Source organism: Lupinus angustifolius, chromosome LG15 (genome assembly GCF_001865875.1).
Source record: "Lupinus angustifolius cultivar Tanjil chromosome LG15, LupAngTanjil_v1.0, whole genome shotgun sequence".
Lineage (NCBI taxonomy): Eukaryota > Viridiplantae > Streptophyta > Magnoliopsida > Fabales > Fabaceae > Lupinus > Lupinus angustifolius.
In genome coordinates this window covers 17149115-17169364 of record NC_032023.1, presented here as the reverse complement: position 1 = coordinate 17169364, position 20250 = coordinate 17149115, and the positions used below count along the sequence as shown (strand labels likewise).

The 20250-nt window shown below is 32.4% G+C and overlaps 1 protein-coding gene and 1 pseudogene across 1 annotated transcript; both read right to left on the bottom strand.

Annotated features, from left to right (window-relative positions):
- On the bottom strand, positions 1635–4948 carry LOC109328529 (lysM domain-containing GPI-anchored protein 1-like). The gene is made up of 5 exons (XM_019562031.1): positions 3871–4948; positions 3127–3244; positions 2821–2982; positions 2681–2712; positions 1635–2181 (listed from the first exon to the last, which is right to left on the bottom strand). The coding sequence occupies exons 1-5, from the start codon at positions 4541–4543 to the stop codon at positions 1892–1894; spliced, it is 1275 nt and encodes a 424-aa protein (XP_019417576.1). The 5' UTR covers positions 4544–4948; the 3' UTR covers positions 1635–1891.
- On the bottom strand, positions 12409–15545 carry LOC109327565 (annotated as a pseudogene).

Sequence of the window (20250 nt, the reverse complement as noted above, 5' to 3'; positions counted from 1 at the left end):
TTTTATTTTATGAAAGAGATGATTTTTTTCACATCTAGCTATGGTTGTTTTTTTCTTGTTACAATCATAATCTCAGTTCTCCAACTACACAAAAATGGGTTTAGCTCCATCTCTCACTTTAATCTGTCTCTTTTAATATATTTTTGTATAACTAAGTAAATCCCTTTACTTTATGGGTCAAGAAAAATCCTTCAGATGCATGAATATACATTTTTATTACATTAATAGACCAATTCATCCTTATTAGTTCTTATTCAGTTTCTTAGTTTAGAGCTTGAGGAAAATAGGAAGACAACAATTCTCATAAGCTTCTTCAATTTTAATTTTGTATAACTGCTAAAATAAACAACGGAACACATCTGCCGTACCATAAAATATGTCACTGTTTGTGACTGGTTGTAAAAAATAGATTCAAGTTAAAAAAGTAATGATTAATTATTTTTCTGACCAATCATAAATAATAACGCATGGAGTGATACACTTTATGGGACAGCAGATGTTCACCCAATAAATAATGAGTCATCAGATGGCAGAAAAACTTGACCAGTGGATATTCATATAAATACTTCTAATAATAGCTCATTGGTGAGAACTAGTTTTATCATACTCGCCATGTAGGTACCGCAAATTAAATTTTTTTTAATTAATTTTTATATATATTATAGTTTTTTATTATTATTTTAAAATTATATATCATATACTTTATTATCATTTCATAATAAATTATATATATTTAACTATGATCATAAATTTATCATATAAATATCATATTATTCATATAATAATTATTTTTAAATATTAATTATTACAAAGTATATAAATATATAATTAAAATTAAAATTATGTTGAGTACAGGCAATTATTGTAAATTTGGTAAAGGAAAAACACTACTTGCATCGTCATTGCTGTACATATTCCAATCCTGCCCATGCGCTCAAAGAATATCCACATTTTGAACAATTTTTTGAAAAACATAATTTTATATGTTCCACCTTAGTACATGATTTTGAAACCGACACACCACATATGAGTATGTGGAGAAGAAGAAGACCATGTAGCTGTTGTTTAGTGGATCATTGATAAAGTGAAAGAGATGAATTTCTTCAAACAGAAAAAATAAGAGGTTAAGTTTATTTCAATGCATGGGAGAACTTTTTAAGGAGGAACCATAAAGTTTAAGATGTTCATGCAATAGAGGAGAGGAACCATTATGAGATATAGGAATTCTTTTAAATTCCTGCCCTCAATTTCAGGTCTAATTATGTGCGCCAACGTATCCTAGAGATCTATTTACGAGTTGAATTTTGGAAGAAAAAGGAAGACTTGAGAACTCACTTCACAAGTATATTTTATGGCTCACAAGCCTTCCATTTCCTTACCCTCCAAAATTCAACTCGCAAACAAACCTTAAAGAAATTTTCACTTTAGTCTCTCACACAGACAAATGTTAATCATGTTAGTCCTTGGAACAAACTTGTTAAATCAACTTAAAAAAATCACGAATGGACACGAAAGACACAAAACGACATATTTTTGTATCACATAAGATTAGAAAATATGATTTCCAGTTAAGCACCTGACTTATGCACAATCAACAAAAGAGAAAATACAAAATAGTAAGACAGAAACATACATAATTTCAAGTGTCTACAAAGGCATCACCATCAGATTCTTACAGCCTTAGTAATGTTTGTAACAGAATATTCCAAGAACAAACATAGCACAGTAAAGCACCAAACACTACAAAAGGCTAAACATGTGATGAGACACAAAATCCCGTAGTTCTGAGATTCACAAGTTAGTTCAATTCAAGAGTACAAATAAATAGATAGAAGCACCTGTGACAACAAAGTAACAGGGTAGAACAAGATCCACAACAAAATTAAAAAGATTACAAAGCTTCCGGGAGCATCAACTTGGCAAACAATAGCAAAAGTGCAGATGCCAAAGTGGCAGGCAATGGATTCGCGAAGGAGCAAGCTGCAGAAGCACCGGAAGCAATCCCACTAATAGGACCATTTGCAGGTGAGAATCCTGAAAACGATCCTGTTGAAGGTACCACCGAGGATTTGGGTGTTGTTAGACCACTTCCATGTGATTGAGGTGCAGGTGCTGGTGCAAATATTGATTCTCTCGTAACAGTTGTAGGTGGAGCTATAAGATCAGGGAATTCTTGTGGTCCTGCTCGATCATTTTAATATATTCAGAAGGCATCTCATAAATTATGACTTTAATGCAGGTTGATGTGTTTCCCGCCATGACTTTAATCTAGATTATGATGCTACATGATACCAAATCTAACCCACTCTAGTTTCTGGAAATAGATTCTAGTCTACACTGAGTTCAAATGCAGTGAGATTCATCGGAGATAGCATATAGACTGAAGATAGTTCATTGTTTGTACCTCTTAATATGTTTAGATTTCAGACATTCAACGTACCATCTATTCGAATTAAAACATTTCCACATAGCTGAAGAGAAGAACTACTAGTACTGAATATGCCACATAATGTCATAATGTGATCTCATTCAGCTGATATCTCAGCAAATAAATCATACAATAAAAAAATCATCTAAAATTGTAATCATTATAATGTAACACAGTGATTAGAAAGTGAACAATGCAATTCTATGATGCATTTGAAATTTAAATATATATAGATGGTTGCTGCACTCTGACCTGGGCATCGAGGCTGAAGAGTCGGGGACAACCTGCAGAGTTGCAAGACAGATTGAATGAGCTTTATTCTAAAATATCCCTAACAAAAGTAATATTGAAACATCTCAGGAAAAAAGCAGATGTTCAGAGGATAAACGCACGTTGTTATTATGGTGCCGTTAGCAATACCATCATAATTGCAAGAAGTAACATTGCAACCACCACCAGTCTGTTGCACCGTAACATTCCCAAGCATAAGATTGCTGTTTTTACATTGCATGCTGGAGCATGAAACAGCCAGAGAAGCTGGCATACAATACAAACTGTAGAGAAAGTAAGAAACACAAAAGGGCAGTTTAACAACATCTTTCTCTGCAATAGAAGAATTAAAGAATCTAGTACAGATTAATTTATAGTGGCAGAAGGAATAAATTGTAATCAGAAACAAAAAGATAGCTTAATAATACTTCAGGTCACGTGGTCCACAGCTACACTGCACACAATGGCCTGCTGTAACGGCATAACTTCCATTAGGGACAAGCAAACCATAATCAGAGGCATATCTTGGAAAATTTGAAGCACAAGCTGTAACATGAGAAATAGGGTTAGCCGTTGAACAACATATCATATGTAAATGTTAGAGATATAAAACCATTCATGTCTTTTGACCTAAGACCTTAAGCTTTTGAAAGAGTTTGATCATGACAATCTAACGGTCTGCTTATTGCCCCCATTATTATGTGATCTTTAAACAGCTTATGATTTTTATCACCATGCATGATTTAATAATCAATATTTCAATACACTAGATAAATACAATATCAAGTGAGTATATTATCATGAATCAATACCATATCAGGTGAGAACATTTTATTACCATGATAGGTGAGAAAAATGAATCTTAACCATTGAACCTTATTTAAATGATCAAAATAAAAAAGATAAATGTATACAACTTTTTTTAAGTGGACAAGTGACCATAAAATAACTTCTAATCTTCATAGACCACATACAGTTATACAATCAAAATTAACCCTTCTCACCATCTTAAAATATACAATATCAACCATAATAACTTTTAATCATGATCCATACTCAGTTACATAATCCAATTTTCCTCTTTTCACCTTCTTAAAATAGAAACTTGTATCACTAGAAAAGCGGCAAAATAAAAGCTTAACTAACAAATTTAGGCATGAGAAGGAAACTACCTGGTATTGGAATAGCAAGAATATCACCATCAGCAATAGCAGTGCTCCCCAAGGCATTAACATTCATCAAATCAGTAAGAGTGGTGAAATACCTAGCTGCAATTGCAGCCAAACTATCAACCCGTTTCACCACATACGACAAATAAATCGCGGGCAACGAATTATCAGTGCCATTGAAGCAAGTACAAGGAAGAGGCACAACAAGGCTCTGCCCAACATCAAGCACAGAAGGGTCAGTAACAGAATTAGCTTCCCTGAGCTGATCATCAGATACAAGACCTCCATACACTGAATCCGCAATGAATGAAAGACTATCCGAAGGGCGAATCTTGTAATGTGTGGAAACCGATTTTCGAATGCCATCAACACAGGAGCAAGAGATTGGGATCTTGAGGAAGAGTCTTGAAGGGAGGATGTGGTGTTCCACATCAGGGTAAGATATGTCTATGGCATTGGCTGTTAGGAGAGAAATTGGGTCAATTTGGAAGAGGGAAGCTACCTCAGAGACTTTAAGATCAGTGTAGAGAGTGTAGCCTAGGAGTGCATTGCACGAGTCTGAGTTTGTGCATGGTTCTATGGTGGATTTTGAGGTTACTTGAGCTACATTGATGAGAAGAAGCTGTGAAAGGAAGAGAATCAAAGTGGTGTGTGAAATGGGCTTTTGATTTGGCATTGTTGCAATGGCTTAAACTTTGTAGAGTGAGGTGGTGGAGAGAATGTTGGCCACCCCAGAAGAAAAACTTTGAAGGAAATGTTAAAAATGTGATCTTTTTTAGTTTTTAGTAGATATGGGTGGTGTTTGGAGAAACCAGAAGAGAGTGAAATGAAGGTACTTTTTGCAGTGATGATAAAAAGGAAAGTGATGGGTTTGAAAAGGAGTTTAAGTAATAGGGTACAATTTCTGCAAGGGGGTGAAGGTTTGAAGTAAAGGGTGAAAATTTGTAGTTGGTGGGAGGGGATAAGAAAAAGGGGTTTAGGGTTTTCTGTGTTTTTGTTTTGATCTTTCACCCTCTCAGGACCGAGAAAGGAGAGAGAAAGAGGAAAAGTTTATTTCACTTTCAAAGGTGTTAGTCGGAGACACCGAGAAAGGCGTTCATAAGACAAATAGAGCTACAAACAACGTTAGCAATTAGAGGTCATAAAGTAAAATTATTTTTTTGAAATAATAAAGAGGAGAATTAACAATTGCAATAAGGATTTTTTTTAAAAAGATAGAGAAACTTGAAAATCATGAGATATTGAGAACAATATAGAAAACAAAACACTTAATATATTATTGGAACTTGATTGAACGGTTAAGATTAAAACATATACACATGATTATCATATGATCAATAACTAACTTTTAATTTTAATCATCAATAATTAAGTATAAGACCCAGATTTATTGTTCTTAAAAGATACATGCACATAAGAATTGTTTTAACTTGAGTAGCTCCCCTTAAACATTAATGTTTTCAACAAGTATTCTGATTTTTCAATGTTACTCTTTGGGGGTTCTCAAGTTGGCAAACAATTCAAACTAATTTTAAATAACATGAGTTAAATTCTCACCAACAAAATCAATATTTATGGACAAAATTCAAATATTTCAAGTTTAAAGTTAGAGAGAATAATAAAATATACATACAAGTCATTAGGGATATGACTATTGATACTTCAAATTTTCAATTTATATTCTCCCATCAATCAATTGTTTTTATAGTTTACGAAATTATGATTAGTTAAAAGAAAACTGTAACTTAACAGCAAATACGAGTTCCACTGATTGACTAAAGATACTTTCTTATTAATTTGTTTTATAGGCTACTTTCTTATTAGTTTTTTTTATAGGCCACTTTCTTATTAGTTGCATAACAGAAACTTATGCGAATCCGAAAACAACAATATGTTGTCCTCGAATAACATTTCTGAGTTTGTAATTAAATAATGTTGCTTATATAGAATTATATACGAAATATGATTTTTCTGCATGTTAATCATTTTTTTATGTCCATGGCACAGAAATGACTTGTAGCATTGGGGGCACTGCAGAATGAGGATGTTTTAGTCATTAACAATTTGCTTTTCGAATCTATTGACAAGAAGGTCTGTCCCACACTCAAACAAGGATACGTTTGGCTCGTACAATCAGCTTTTTCATGCATTCGGGTAAAGAATTTGTAGCTTTCTTGATGCCTCCACATACAATAATAATATAATATACTTTATTAAAGTCTAGCCCCGTCTAATTTATAATTCTCTTTGTGATAACGTAATTAAATCAATCAGGTAAGATTATTGGTGATAATTCAGATTATTGGTGATAATTCTATTTACTAGTGTACAAATTTATATAAACGCATTTGTTTCATCCATCATTTCATAATAATTCTATTTACTAGTGTAAAAATTTATATAAATGCATTTGTTTCATTCATCATTTCATTTACTGTATTTTAAACAATGTTTCATTATTGTAATTGTATTTCTCTTTCATTATTACGGTGTCAATATCACATGTGACACATCATTTATTGCAACTTACTTCTCTTTCATTACTATGGTGTCAATAATTTTTAAAAGTATGTATTTATTTATCTTTTTTTAGTATTCTCACCAAAGAGAGAAAACAGTTACTAAAGTCACATTTGTAATTGACATTGAAAAATGCAAATGTCAGCCGTAAATATATTACCACCAAAGATTAAAATTTTGTTATTTTGAGTGAGATGCAAGTGATATTCAAAGAAAACAAAGATTCTACTATTTAAAAAACTTAGGACAAAAGGAGTTCTAATCCATGAAAAAAAATTCTTTAATTAATGCTTTGTGAAAGATGATAGTCTATGCATATGTACTTTGATATTGTCTAACTTTAAATTATGAGTTAAATATGTGATATTTATTGATATCGTCTTTAACTGCATATCATAATTAGGATGTATGACAAAAATTTATAATTTCTGACAAAAAAATTTAGAATTTATGGATAGACAACAAGAAAAATATTATCAATAAAAAATAAAAAAATCTAGCATTATAATTACATTCAGTCATTGTACTAATGTAAGCAATACATTTTTAATGTTGGACATGAGAATTAATAGTTGTTGTAGTGAAATTAATTTTTGCTGTAGGAAAAGTAATGTTTGCCGCAGAAAAAATTAATGTTTGCAGAATTTAATGCTTGCTGTAGAGAGATATTTTGTTTCTTTCAAATTTCATTTCATAATCTTTTGGCTCCCCACATATTCCTAACCCTTCATCTCCACTTTCTTCAAACCATTTAGCTACATTTTCTTATAACCCTTCATGCATATTCTCTATCGTTTCTCATACTTCTTATCACTTATTCATTAACCATTTCTCACCATCAACTAAAGGTAGCATTGTATTTTTTTACTTCCATTTCTTAAAATGCGAAAACTCATCTTCTTCATCTTTGCTCAATTTTTGGTATTACCAAAAATGGTCCAAGTGAAAAATGTTTGTTGCGAGCATATCCTTCCTATACTGATGATTTTAAGAAGCTTACTCTTGAGCTTCATTATATTTTATGGGTTTCCAGATTTCTTCCAACTTCTCATTTTGTTCTTAAAAATTATCTCAATAATTTTTCTTAAAGATCATGGTTTATTACTTTAAAAGTTCGACCTATTCACTTTGTGTGAGTTCCGACTTTACATTTTTTTATGATTTTTGTAAAAGTTAAGTCTTTACAATTTTGTTAAAGTCGTAGCCTTTGTGTGTATACCCGTTACTACTTGCAGTTCACTAGAAATGAATTTTTTTTAATGTCTTCCGTTTGATTTTGCTGAAAACCACTTAAATGTGTAGCCTTTACTATTGATCTATTTTTATTTTCTTAAGACCATTTTTAGTAATTGCATAAGCGATTTTTTAACACTTTGTTGTCAATTACTTTGTTGAAAACAGTTTCAGTTTAATATTGATCTGTTTTATTTTGCTAAAGATGCAGCCTTTAATTTTGCTAACTGCATAACTGATATTTGTTTGATATTGTACTATATAAATTTGTGACTTACCACCTTCTGTGATAATGCATTAGTAATGAAAAATGATATTCCTTTCAAAGTTGACTCTCTGCATGTCTATTGTCTCATGGCGACTTTGTTTTCAATTTTTCATCTTACATTTGTTGTGCAATTCTGTAATTCTATTTAAAGTATAGTATTTCTTTATTGCTTCATGTAGCAGGCTTCTTAAGGTCGACATGTTTTTAGATAATGTTTCTTTAATCTGAATATAACTATTTACATATGGTGTTAGGATAATATTTTTGACGACATTAAAAGCATCAATTTTTCTCTAAACTTTGTTGTTGGAATAATATTTTCAACAAAATCATTGTATTATGTTGTTATAGTTTTTTACAATGTTTGCATTGTTGTTGTTGATTTTTCTAAATCTAGACGAAGTAAAGTGTATATACACTGTACCTATGGTATAAACAATTGTTTGTTGAATAATGGTTCAACTCTATGTTTAACTTCTTCATTTTTGAAAGTCATGGTGATGGATAAAGTTGAGTCTTATGCAGAGAGTCATGTCTTAAAAAATAACAAGGTCTTTATAATTAGTGGTAGTTTACTTATTAGCTCACCTCTAAAGGAAATGGCCTTAACATTTACTATGTTTATACAATACCCTACTTGAAGGTGCCTTGGCCTTTTCATACTTACTCTTTACCTATGTTGATGTGTTATTTCAATATGATCTTCTTTTTTGATAAAGGATAATGTCAATATCATGCCCGCTTGATTTGATAAAGAATTTGAATGATTCAAAACACCTATGGAAAATTTTTGCTAGGATTACAGAAATTTGGTATGTGCAATTACCACCCAAACTTGGACATCTGGAAATGATATTGATGGATGTTAAGGTAATAATATATCATATGTTAAGAAACTATTATCCAATTTTTGTTACGAATTTAGGGAGACAAGATCCAAGTATATGTAAGAAAGGATGAGTTCATTGAATGGTGAGAACATTTGAAGGAAAACAACACCTATGTGATGCACAATTTCAATGTGATGCACAATGATTCCAATTTAAGGCTTGTAATCATGCCTACCGAATGCAATTCACTATTGGTACCACCCTAAAGGAGAGAGACTTTCCTGATATTCCTCAAAATGAGTATAATTTTAAAACATTTGGTGATATACTTGCTGGAAACTTTCAAAGTGATGTGTTAATAGGTAAGTTATTTACCATATGTATTGTTATATTCAATTATTATTTTTAATTGCATGATTATAACATTATTCTATATGATTGACTTAGAGATCATTGGAGTTGTTGATAAGCTAATTTTCGCCCAGACACAAGCAAACTTGAAGAAGGTTATTTTCAATCTTAAAGATTTTAAGTAAGTGAACTGTGATTTTGTTTTATGCTCAATCTCTGTCTGCAATTACTTTATTTATTTGACACTAGTTTTGCATCTTCAATTTTAATTAGTGGTGATATTATCACATGTACTCTCTAAGAAGCTCATGTCATGAAGTTTTTTAACTACTACAACAACCAAACACTTGGTGAACCAATGATTATTCTTTTAACTAATGCTAGAGTTAAGGAAAGACAAGGTAATTGTTATATTTTAAGCAATACTTATTCTTATTGTTGCATTATCAATTTGTAATTTTTATTGTTTATATTGTTAGGTAAGTACCCACCCAGTCTAAGGAATTCATGGTGTGGGTCAAAAGTATTGATTGATGAGGAAATTCCAGATATTCACAAGTACAAGGATATGTACATTGTTTTTAAAAAAAAATATTGTTTCTTTTAAAAATATATGCTTGACATTGATTCCAAGTAAAATTGCTACTCATTAAAGGTTTTATTTTTGTAGCTTTTCAACTATCAGTCTGTCATGTTACACATTGAGCCAATGTAACAGCCAATTGTCACAATATTCTAACTTATCTGATGATGATCGATTTTTGTATAAAGTTGAGGTTAAGACTATCTCTGCAATTGTGTCCCTAACATAAGCTGAGGTAAATTTATGTTATATTACCCATTTTCTTATGAGTAATGTCCTCATCATATTTTTAAATTGTGTAGGAAATTACTTGTATTACTACTGGAACAACTGCAATGTTTATTGTTGGGAAACAAGGATGGTATTATGATAGATGTATGAAATGCACTAAGAAGTTTGAGGTTAAGGATGATCCTTTCACCTACAAGTGTGGAACTCATAATCAGAGGTTTACCCCAAGGTAAAATTGTTTCAGTATATAGGTATATAGGTTTAATACTTAAATTGTGATTTTGTCAACATGTCAGTCCCTTATGGTTTGATTTATTTTTTAGGTACAAACTGGATATTAAGGTTATTCACCAAAATGGTAGCGGAAGATTTGTCTTCTGGGATCACCAATGTGCTGACATTATTAGAATTCATGCATCCGAGCTTCGAAACCAGATGCTCGCTGTATGTATTTTACATATATGCATTTATATATATCCATGTCAAGAAAAATTAAAAAACTGACAAAATACCTATATACTTTATTAATGGTTCTTTAATTTTTAGGAAGGGGAAGATGATCCAAAGGCATTTCTACTCATTCTTGACACGCTCCTCGCAAGGACAATGGCTCTCAGAGTAAAAGTGCAGCCATCCTACAATAAATCCTCTGTGATAAGACTATCTGAAAATTCAATTTTGATCAAGACTATAGTGTACATATTTTGGATTGACATTAATGGATTTTTTACATGTTAATAACCAAGGTACAACGTCTAAGGAAGTCAAAGGAAAATGTGATGTCAATGAAATCATTCAATATGAATCTGTGAGTGCAATCAATTATTTTTTACAATGTTTGAGGTGCAAAGGTAATTCCATTAATGGTGCGATACATTTATATTTTCCCCGCTTGCATGGGTAGTCTGTGTCTGTCACTGCTGATCTTGATCCAGACAACCTTCAAGTTGTAACTCTAGCCAAGAGGAAGTCTGATGACTTAGACTTGGACCTGCTACAAACCCCCCTATATAAATCCACTCAATTGTCATCCTCCAAGGTGGCAAAGCATATCAAGAATGAATGACTAAATTCAAATATGAAAAATTATATACAACCTTTTTGAGGACTAGCTTTGTGAGAACTACAACTGTTTGATGCATCATAGTAGGATACATAACCTTTTTGAGAAGTACCTTATGATGCATCACAGTAGGATGTATATTTTGTGACATCCAACCTTACCGCCCACAAACTTGCTATGAACTACCTTATTATGTTACTATGCCCTCCTACCAGAATTTTATAACTCCCAAGTTGTTAATTATAAGTACCATATATGTTACCTCACATAATTAAACAAGATAAAAAACCTCTTTGACACATGTAGGTAGTTACTAACAACACATCATTGACTAATCACCTCTTAAGAAATTTCGTCCATGTTTTATACCTTCAACAAAACACATTTAAATAACATATTTGACTAACATCATTACTTATATGAGCACTTTGTTAGACACACTTTACATATATGATTTTAGATAAACCAATTTATTTTTGCTAAAACATAATTTGTTAGGTCTTAAAACTTATCTTTAATAAGCCATAGGATCTTAGGTAACATGATATTAACCCATGTCCATGTGATATATCATTTATAACCGGAGCATCATGTCTCACTATGAATTTATTACTAACATCACTATATTACTAAAATAGAATTTCACCTTCAATTTTTTTAAATTTATTAAAACTTAGTATTGAGATCAGGCATATTTTCTATCTATAATAATATATTTCTATAAAGATTATATATTACTAAACAATTTATTTTGGAAAAAAAATCACCATGTTTACCAAATGAATTAAGCCTAAAATTATTGTGTCTTTAAAAGGTGATGAATGTTACTTAACTCATGTGTAATCATATATTTCCATGTCTATATTATATATATATACTTGATGAATATTTGTTTGAACAAATAGTCAGCCACAAAGTAAAGAAAATGACAGCCTATTACAAAAAATGGAACTATATAGACATGGAAGCTATGGTACATATTATAGAATAGATTGCGTAACTTTATAAATTTTTCTATTGAACTATCTCTAAATCCATTTCAATTATTGTTTCAATTTCAACTTATAATAACACCAATTCGTTCAAACCAAAGAAGGATTAAAGATATTGATACATAACAAGGATGATAAACTACTGAAGACAGCAACAAATGTGATTTATAAAGAAGTTTTCCAAAATCTGTAAAAAATATTCTACAACTTATTTTACATTACGTTCCAAACTTTTCTTCTTAATTTTTATTTTTAATATAACAGGTTCAATTAATGAAGATTCTCCATCAACAATGAAATACATACAACCGTTTTTTATGAGGTAATCTTCAATATCCTTTTCACTAACAAAGTTATGATGTATTTCTATAAATAAATTGATGCAATACATATTACCATCTGTGCGAATGCACGATATCTTACTAGTATATAAAATAATAAAAATGTCTTATGATATTGTTTTTTTGTTTTTTTGTATTACTTACCGTTAGTAATCAATGCCACTTTTATATTTTTGTAACTTCTGCTATACAAGTAGCTAAGTTAGACCTGATAGAGTTTATCTTCTAATTTATCATTTACAAGAGGAAGCAACTCCATCTTACTCCGAGGGGTTCTTGGTGTCCTAGGAGTTCCTGGGACCTGTGGCTGTTGAGAGAGCATGTGCCTTACATAACCAGAGAATGTACATCCCACAAGAGTCACAGCACATCCAACAGCATTTAAATATGAAATTGGGTTCCTAAATATCATCCATGAAACAAGGACAGCAACTGCAACCTGCACAAAAAACATACTTTGAAAATTGCATAATAACTATGATGTATACGACAGCATACTTTGGTTAACTACAATTTAAGGCATCATAGATGGTGAGCCTAGGTTCAATGGTTTGTTGCCTTAATTGTGAACTGCAAATCACGAGTTGAAAGCTTGAAAAAAAACTCTCCAGTTTTCGGGGTAAGGTTGCCTTAACCCTTCCCAATTCCCAGACCCCAACTAGGTGAGAACATCATGCATTAAGTCACCCTTATAGTTTGGGTATGCCTGACCAATCAAACTACTCTGACATTAATAATCCGAGTCACCCTTATAGCTTGAAACCTTGGGGCAGTTGAATCTCGAGATAAATATCACCTTAAGATTCCCAGCGACGTTAAAAGTTACAGCACTGGTGGAGTGAATGACATAAAAGATGGAGAAGTTAAGGCAGAAAGCCAAAACACCAGAGCTAAAAATAATGACGAGGGCCGACCAAGGATATGGATGGTTACTTAACCACTCAAGAATTCCATTGCCTTCAAGTAACATAGCAGGAAGTGCCAAGATCATAGTTGCAAAAGGTGCCATGTAATAAACTGTGTTTATGCTGAAGAAACAAGAAAAAGAAATATTAGCTTGTGCATTGCAGAAAATTTGTATTAATACAATTTAGCAGTTGCTGTATCAAACTTAGAAGCAACTTCTTAGCTCCACTGTAGAATACTTCCTAGCTCTAAATTGGAGAAAAAACTTGTTACAAAAAAACAAAACTAGACTAATATAGACAACATAAGAGTTAAAAACACCACTGTCCCTTATATAGAATAGAATAGGTATTACAGACATGTAAATAACTGAAAGATTTACCCGGAAAAATCTAAAACTAGAAGAAATAGTGAAAGCAAGCATAAAGACTGTACCTGTCAAAATTGTATCCATGTAGAAGAGATTCTGCCAGGATGGTCTTTGTAGATGTAGCCAAACAGCCAACTAAGGCGACGCAAAATCCAAACATATTAAAACTAAGCTATGTAACACATGGAAGAAGAATCCCTCCAACAATAGGAATAAGAGAAGCCCAAATACGCCAGTCAAAATACTTCCTCCACACTAGCCATTGCAAAACAACTGTGGCATTTCACCAATATCAGATGAAAGTGTACTTAAAACTGTAACACCCCAGCCTTGATATGCGATCTCTCGATTCATGAATTTACTGAGCGTACCACCTATTAGACTTAAATAACCCCTTCAGTATTTTATTCCCCTAAGGTGGAGCCTCCACGACTCGAACCCATTGACTTCGTAGACTTATAGTCATAAATACCATTGAGTCACTTAATGGTAGCAACTCAATGGTATTTATGACTATAAGTCTCTGAGGTCATGAGTTCGAGTCGTGAAGGCTCCTCTCGGGGCTTGGGGAATAAAATACTACATGTGGTATCTGGCACTATGTAAATTCATGGGCCCAATGAGTCACATGTCAGGGTGATAAAATTTCAACATAAAGCAGGTAGGAGAAATGTAGTGTAAATGTTACAGATCATTGAACCTTACCTGTGGTTGCAGGTGTGAAGGACTTTATCGTCTGCATAAAAGAAACAGGAATGTATCGTAGGCTCACGTTTCCTAGCACTATGTTAATACAGAACACAAATGACATTGGGAAGGTTCTTCTCCAGCGATCTTCAGGGTCAACAGTTATCAATTAACCTTCAGCACCTTAATTACCACATATGCTCCTATAAATGAGCAAATAAAGTGGACACTGGAGACTGACAGGGGAAACTTGAAATCCAATTTCTGCAGAAAATATAATACTTAGAAGCATTTCCTATCAGACCAAAATACATAAAGTGAATTGGTGGAAGAAATGATAAAGATTGACAAAACAGATATAAGAAGAATGTATAGTATCTAAACAGTATGGTTCAGAATCAGTTAGGTCCTTAAAAATGAAGTTTTGTCTAACATCAATGTCATAATAATGAAATAAATAATTCCCCTTTACATGAAGCTTTAAAGTCACAATTATTTGTTCATAAACTAATTAACACCACCTGTGAAAAAGTCACTTTTAAGTTTTAATTCATTATAAAATAACACCAAATAGAGTCCAGGAAACTAACTTCACTAGATCTTGCATATTTTGGTCTAACACTTCAATTGTTTAAATTCTTATGACACAATCCATGATTTAAGAAAATGGATGTTTACAAAAAGAAAATAGTTCACTTAGACATTTCAGCATACTAATGGAATCTTATATTTTCCATCGATCACAGAATATTCTGGTATCAACGTAAAAAATAACATATATTTATACATAATTTTCTTTAGTTAGTAGATTTCAATGAAAGACTAATCTTCCTTCAAGTGCCTAAGCAGATAAATTGCAGAATCAAATTCAGGAGTGCATGCGAGTCCCACATTGATGCATGAATAAAATAAAATATAAAAAGAGAAAATGAAAAGAAACTATAGTGAAAAAACATCCAAAAATATATTTGAGGAGCATATTTCATCAGTTGTTTTTTTGGTAGATATCTTTAACACTTTGTTGTCGGTATTCCCAGTTGTTTTGAAAATTGAGAAGGAATTAGTAATGAAAAATAGGGAAAAGAACCTGGAAAATCCACTTGTTAACGATGATAACAGTGACATTTAAAGCCCACCATTGAAGGATGGACAAGATAGATCTGATAACGCTCCACTGAAAAATCACGCTCTCTTCCATCACCACACTCTTCTTCTTCTTCTTCTTCTTCTTCGGATCCCCGTTTCAGAGAGAAAGGAAGAAGAAAGGTAGTAATGGAAGAAATGGAAGAAGTAACGGTGTAAGAAAAGAAGAAGAAGTACCTCTTTCTTTCACTCTCTCGCGATTTATGTCTCTCTCTCTCTCTCTCGTTTTTATGTTGCCAATTTATGATACGTTTCTAACCTGTCTCTTTCCTTTCTTTGTCACGCCAACCATACTACATGTTCCTGCTTTCTTATACCTGTTTTTTTCCTCTTCATTTTAACGCACTCCTTTTCTCTAATATCGTAATAATCCTCTATTCTTGAATAAAATGAATGCAAGCTCTTAAAATTAGCTACCTCAACCTGTGGAAGACATAGAGAAAAAGTAGTACATTGGTAATCTAGTTAGAAGACATAAATCACTTTGTTGCTGAGTAGCATACGAATATCAACCCAAGTCGGAGTAATTAATAGACAACTATGTTACGAGTATAGTTAGATCATGCTAAAATAGTTAACCGCATCAAGAAAACTGAGTGCATTCATTGTCTATTGCCAACAACTACGTACATTAGCAGATATAGCAAATTAGCAAGTGCATTTATGGCTCTTCCATTCCTAGTTGCTACAACTCTGACACTATAAATCCTATTCATATACCACCACATGATCTCATTAAATTGCTAAAATTACTAAGCAAGAATTGGAATATTCATTTGTTCCAATTTCTGAATAAAAGTTTTAAATATGAAGGCACAACGCACATATCATATTACATGTATATGAATCCAGCTAAGAGAAAAGAAATAATGTAAACCTTCTTAATACATAGGTACCTTTATTTACATCCATTACCTAGAAACAAAGCAAGCAAGAATAACAGTGTCTCACAGTTACAAGTCATAACACATAAGTAGTTAGAGTGCACGTCGTTAAAAATAGACATTTAACAACGTTATTATTCAGTCAAACAAAGATTATTAAATGTTATTTTTAATAAGGATATTATTCATTCAATCGAACACTATTAAATATCTACTTTTATTACTGTTCAATTAATTAAGCACTATTAAATATTTATTTTCTACTTTAACAATACTAATCAGGATGCACGCTAACAAATATCACCTTATCTGAATATGAAGATAAATAGAGTGGATTCATTTTCTTTATCTTTTCATTTTTAGTTAATATGTTTTCCTATTTTTCTTCATTTTTTTATTATTTTAAGGGTTTGTAGAAATAAGAAACTTACTGTAATTGCATAACGGTTCTATATTTACTGATTATGTAAAACTTTGTCCCCTCTATATTATATTCACTGAATTTATAACATATTCCAAAGATATTTAAATGACTAGTCAATAACAACCAGAGTATATTAAAACCAAACAAATGAATTCGGCATTGTAATCAAAGTTTAATTCAAGTGGTATATGCTTGATTTTCCTTAAGCAAAATCTTAGGTTCGAGTCTTGTGGATAAAAAATGTCCGCTGAGAGAGTTAACTCCACGTACCTATGGATGTTGCCGGCTCGGACAGGATTGCCTCCAATTAGAGGATACATGTGAGAAACAAAAAAATCAAAGTTTGGAAAAGAAAAAAAAAGCTCACCAATCCTATTGACAAGTTTCTCCACAAAAGTATATCAATCTGGTAAATAATGGAAAAGATGTATGAAGACTATAATATTTACCTATAACATAAAATTGGAAGAGCACATGATTAAAGTTGTCTCTGTTTTTTTATTATTAATTTAATATCCTCACTATAATTTTATAGTGTCCGAAGGAGAAACTATAAAAAAATGTGCACTCTTAGATTTTTTAATACCACATGTTAGAATCTTGTCCGACAATCTTCAGCCCACAATTTATCTTCTACATACTCGTAGTGGAAATCATAATAACTAACTGTTTTACTCTTACTTGTTCATATAACAATCCTTTAATAAAAATAGTTAGTTGTGAGACAAAGATTCAAACTGATGAGACTAAAATGGAGGAGGCAAGTAACACGAAGGAGACCCATATTTAACATTGGGCCAGGTTTTGAGCATAACTTGAAGCCAACCAAATAAAAAACAATCCCTATGTCTCCACCCATGTGACCATTAGTTTGTTTGTTTCTATCACCTTTAAACCATTTTCCAATGTTTCATGGATAACTCTATACCTTGTCCACCCCACTACTACATTCATTTTCCTTACTATGGATGCTAATATTTTTCTTATTAGGTAATCCACATGAACTTGGATATCAAAAATCTAAAGTTCAATATGATTGGGCTAAAAGATTTTCTACATTTTTTACTAAAAATAATGTAGTGCCGACTCTAAGAAGCCGTGTAGCTAAAAATCAGGGCGCGACACTTAGATTTTTTATTTATTATTATACTCTTCTTTCCCAAAGTAATGATACAATATATGTGATGTTAGAGCAAGTGAGTGCTTATATGGTCATGTTCTTTGTGTATTACAAGGAAAGAGATGTTAAAGAAGAAAATTGGTAGTGATTCCGTATCTAGTGCTTAGCACATGTTCAAATACCGATACGCTTGCCTACTTCACTAGAGCAGGAACCGTGTATCACAATGAATCTGCACATATACTTATTAGTTGAAGGGATTTTTGCAAATAATTTTATATATTTGGTTATGTTGTTTATTCAAGAAAAAACTAATTAAATGACATGGTAAATAAGGGGGTTGGCTCCACTGAAGCATTACCATTACCCTAATATCATTTTTTAAGTTGTGAAAGTCCTTATTGCTCTTGCTGAGTATTTCAATATATGTTTTGATCACCGTCCATTCCAGTTCATACATTTAACTAAAGGCAAAAGTTTGGGTGCTCATGATAACTTTCCAAACTTGAAGAATTGTCATTTTTTTAGTAGGATTTTTTTTAAGTTCCTAGACTAGAATAAAGATGACCTAATTATCGTGCCATAATTTAACATATACTAGTACTTCAAGGAATTCATCTTTAATATATATAAGCAATGTTTTTCTTCTTAATTTCATTTTGATTTTAGTGATATCTTCTTAGCCAGGGTCGTTGAAAAAACTAATGAATGTAGTTTCAGTTTCAAGAAGGAAGACTTTTCGCACATGGTAGTACTACAATTTACATGCATGTCAAAATCAAATAATAGAGTAGAATTTATCATGGAAAAGTATTCCAAAACTACATGCTAAAGGTCTTGGATATGTTGATGAAATGGGTCATTGTATCATAGTCTCACCACACCTGCATGGCCAACGATTTTTATGTTGATCTTTTTTTTTTTTATCGATAATTGTTAGTATGTTAGTTGTTAGTACTTTTGTTGTGGGTGAGACTGCACACTCTCAACCTCCTACACCCTACCATCTAATCACCTTATAACTCCCATTTTTGTTGATGGTGGAACTCAAACCACAACCTCCTACACTTCAATTCTTATGATCACTCTCTTTACCATCAGACCACCTTATGACTCCTCTTAAGTTGATCTTTTCAAAGCTTTAATACCCAAATGAAATGTTAGTCGGAAAATTTGACCTTATTGTTCACAAATCACAAGTACTTGTTTTGTATTTAATGTCTTGATTTGGATACAATGATGCTCTATGTTTTTGTTTTCTAGAGACGACGGTCTAATTTATTCGCTTTTACGTTCTACTCCGTATAAATCTAAGTTTCTCTTGAATCTTAATTTTCTGATTTTAATAACTTCCGACTCTAATGTGTTTTAGAATATTTATTAAGGGAAAAGGACAGATTAAAATACATTATTGTGGATAATGAATTAATTAGAGGCTTATGGATTTTTTTGTATAGCTTCCCACTCCGCACAATATTTTTTGTATATGGAATTTACATTTTTATTCCATAGACTCTTCATCTCCCAACACATAAATTATATTCGGCAAAACTAGTTTATAGATACAAGTTTGTAATTGTGAATTTGTAACTTATTATTGTGAACAAATGAACAATCAAATAGTAAAGAGTATAGAGACAAAAGAATAACACAAGAAATTTGGTAACGAGGTTCGGCCAATTGTGTCTACGTCCCCGGGAGCGTTGAGCGGCTACCACTATATATTATTAGAGAATAAGGATTAGTGTTTTACTATTTTTCTCCTTGTTACAATAGGTTTACATAACATCAATATATATAGCCCTCTACCCCAACCCCTTTACATCAGCCCAAGCCCATAACTTGTATTGCTGTTATCTAGAGATATGAGCCATTGCACAACAATCACCACCTTGGCGAATATCATCAATCTCCATCTTCCGCCATTGGGTTGGGGGCGCTCCATAGTCCATCATCAGTGAATGTTCAACAAGCTCAGGCAATGCCTGAACTTGTCCACAGTAACCGATTTGGTTAACATATCAGCTGCATTTTCTGAATTGTGAACCTTCTGCAATAGTATCTGCCCACAAGCTACCAACTCTCTGATCTTATGAAATCTCACATCAATATGTTTGGTTCTAGCATGATACACCTGATTCTTTGCCAAGAAGATAGCACTCTGACTGTCACAATGCAGCGAAACTCCACCTTGCTCAATGCCTAACTCATTTACTAGCCCCATAAGCCACAAGGCTTCCTTAGAAGCTTCACCAGCTGCCATGTACTCTGCTTCAGTTGTGGACATAGCAACAACAGACTGAACTGATGATCTCCACATAATTGGTCCACCTGCAAGGGTGAAGACAAACCCCGTTGTGGACCTTCTATCATCCAAGTCTCCTGCATAGTCCGAATCAACATAACCAATAACTGAAGGCTTACTATGTTGGCTGCC

Bases quoted from the DNA above. Each gene is read 5' to 3' on its own strand.
- LOC109328529 (XM_019562031.1), bottom strand. From the start codon at position 4,543: ATGCCAAATCAAAAGCCCATTTCACACACCACTTTGATTCTCTTCCTT. The intron at 3,245-3,870 runs GTAGTTTCCTTC...CTCATGTTACAG, and splicing joins TCTTGCTATTCCAATACCAG to CTTGTGCTTCAAATTTTCCA. The intron at 2,713-2,820 runs GTGCGTTTATCC...GCAACTCTGCAG, and splicing joins AACGGCACCATAATAACAAC to GTTGTCCCCGACTCTTCAGC.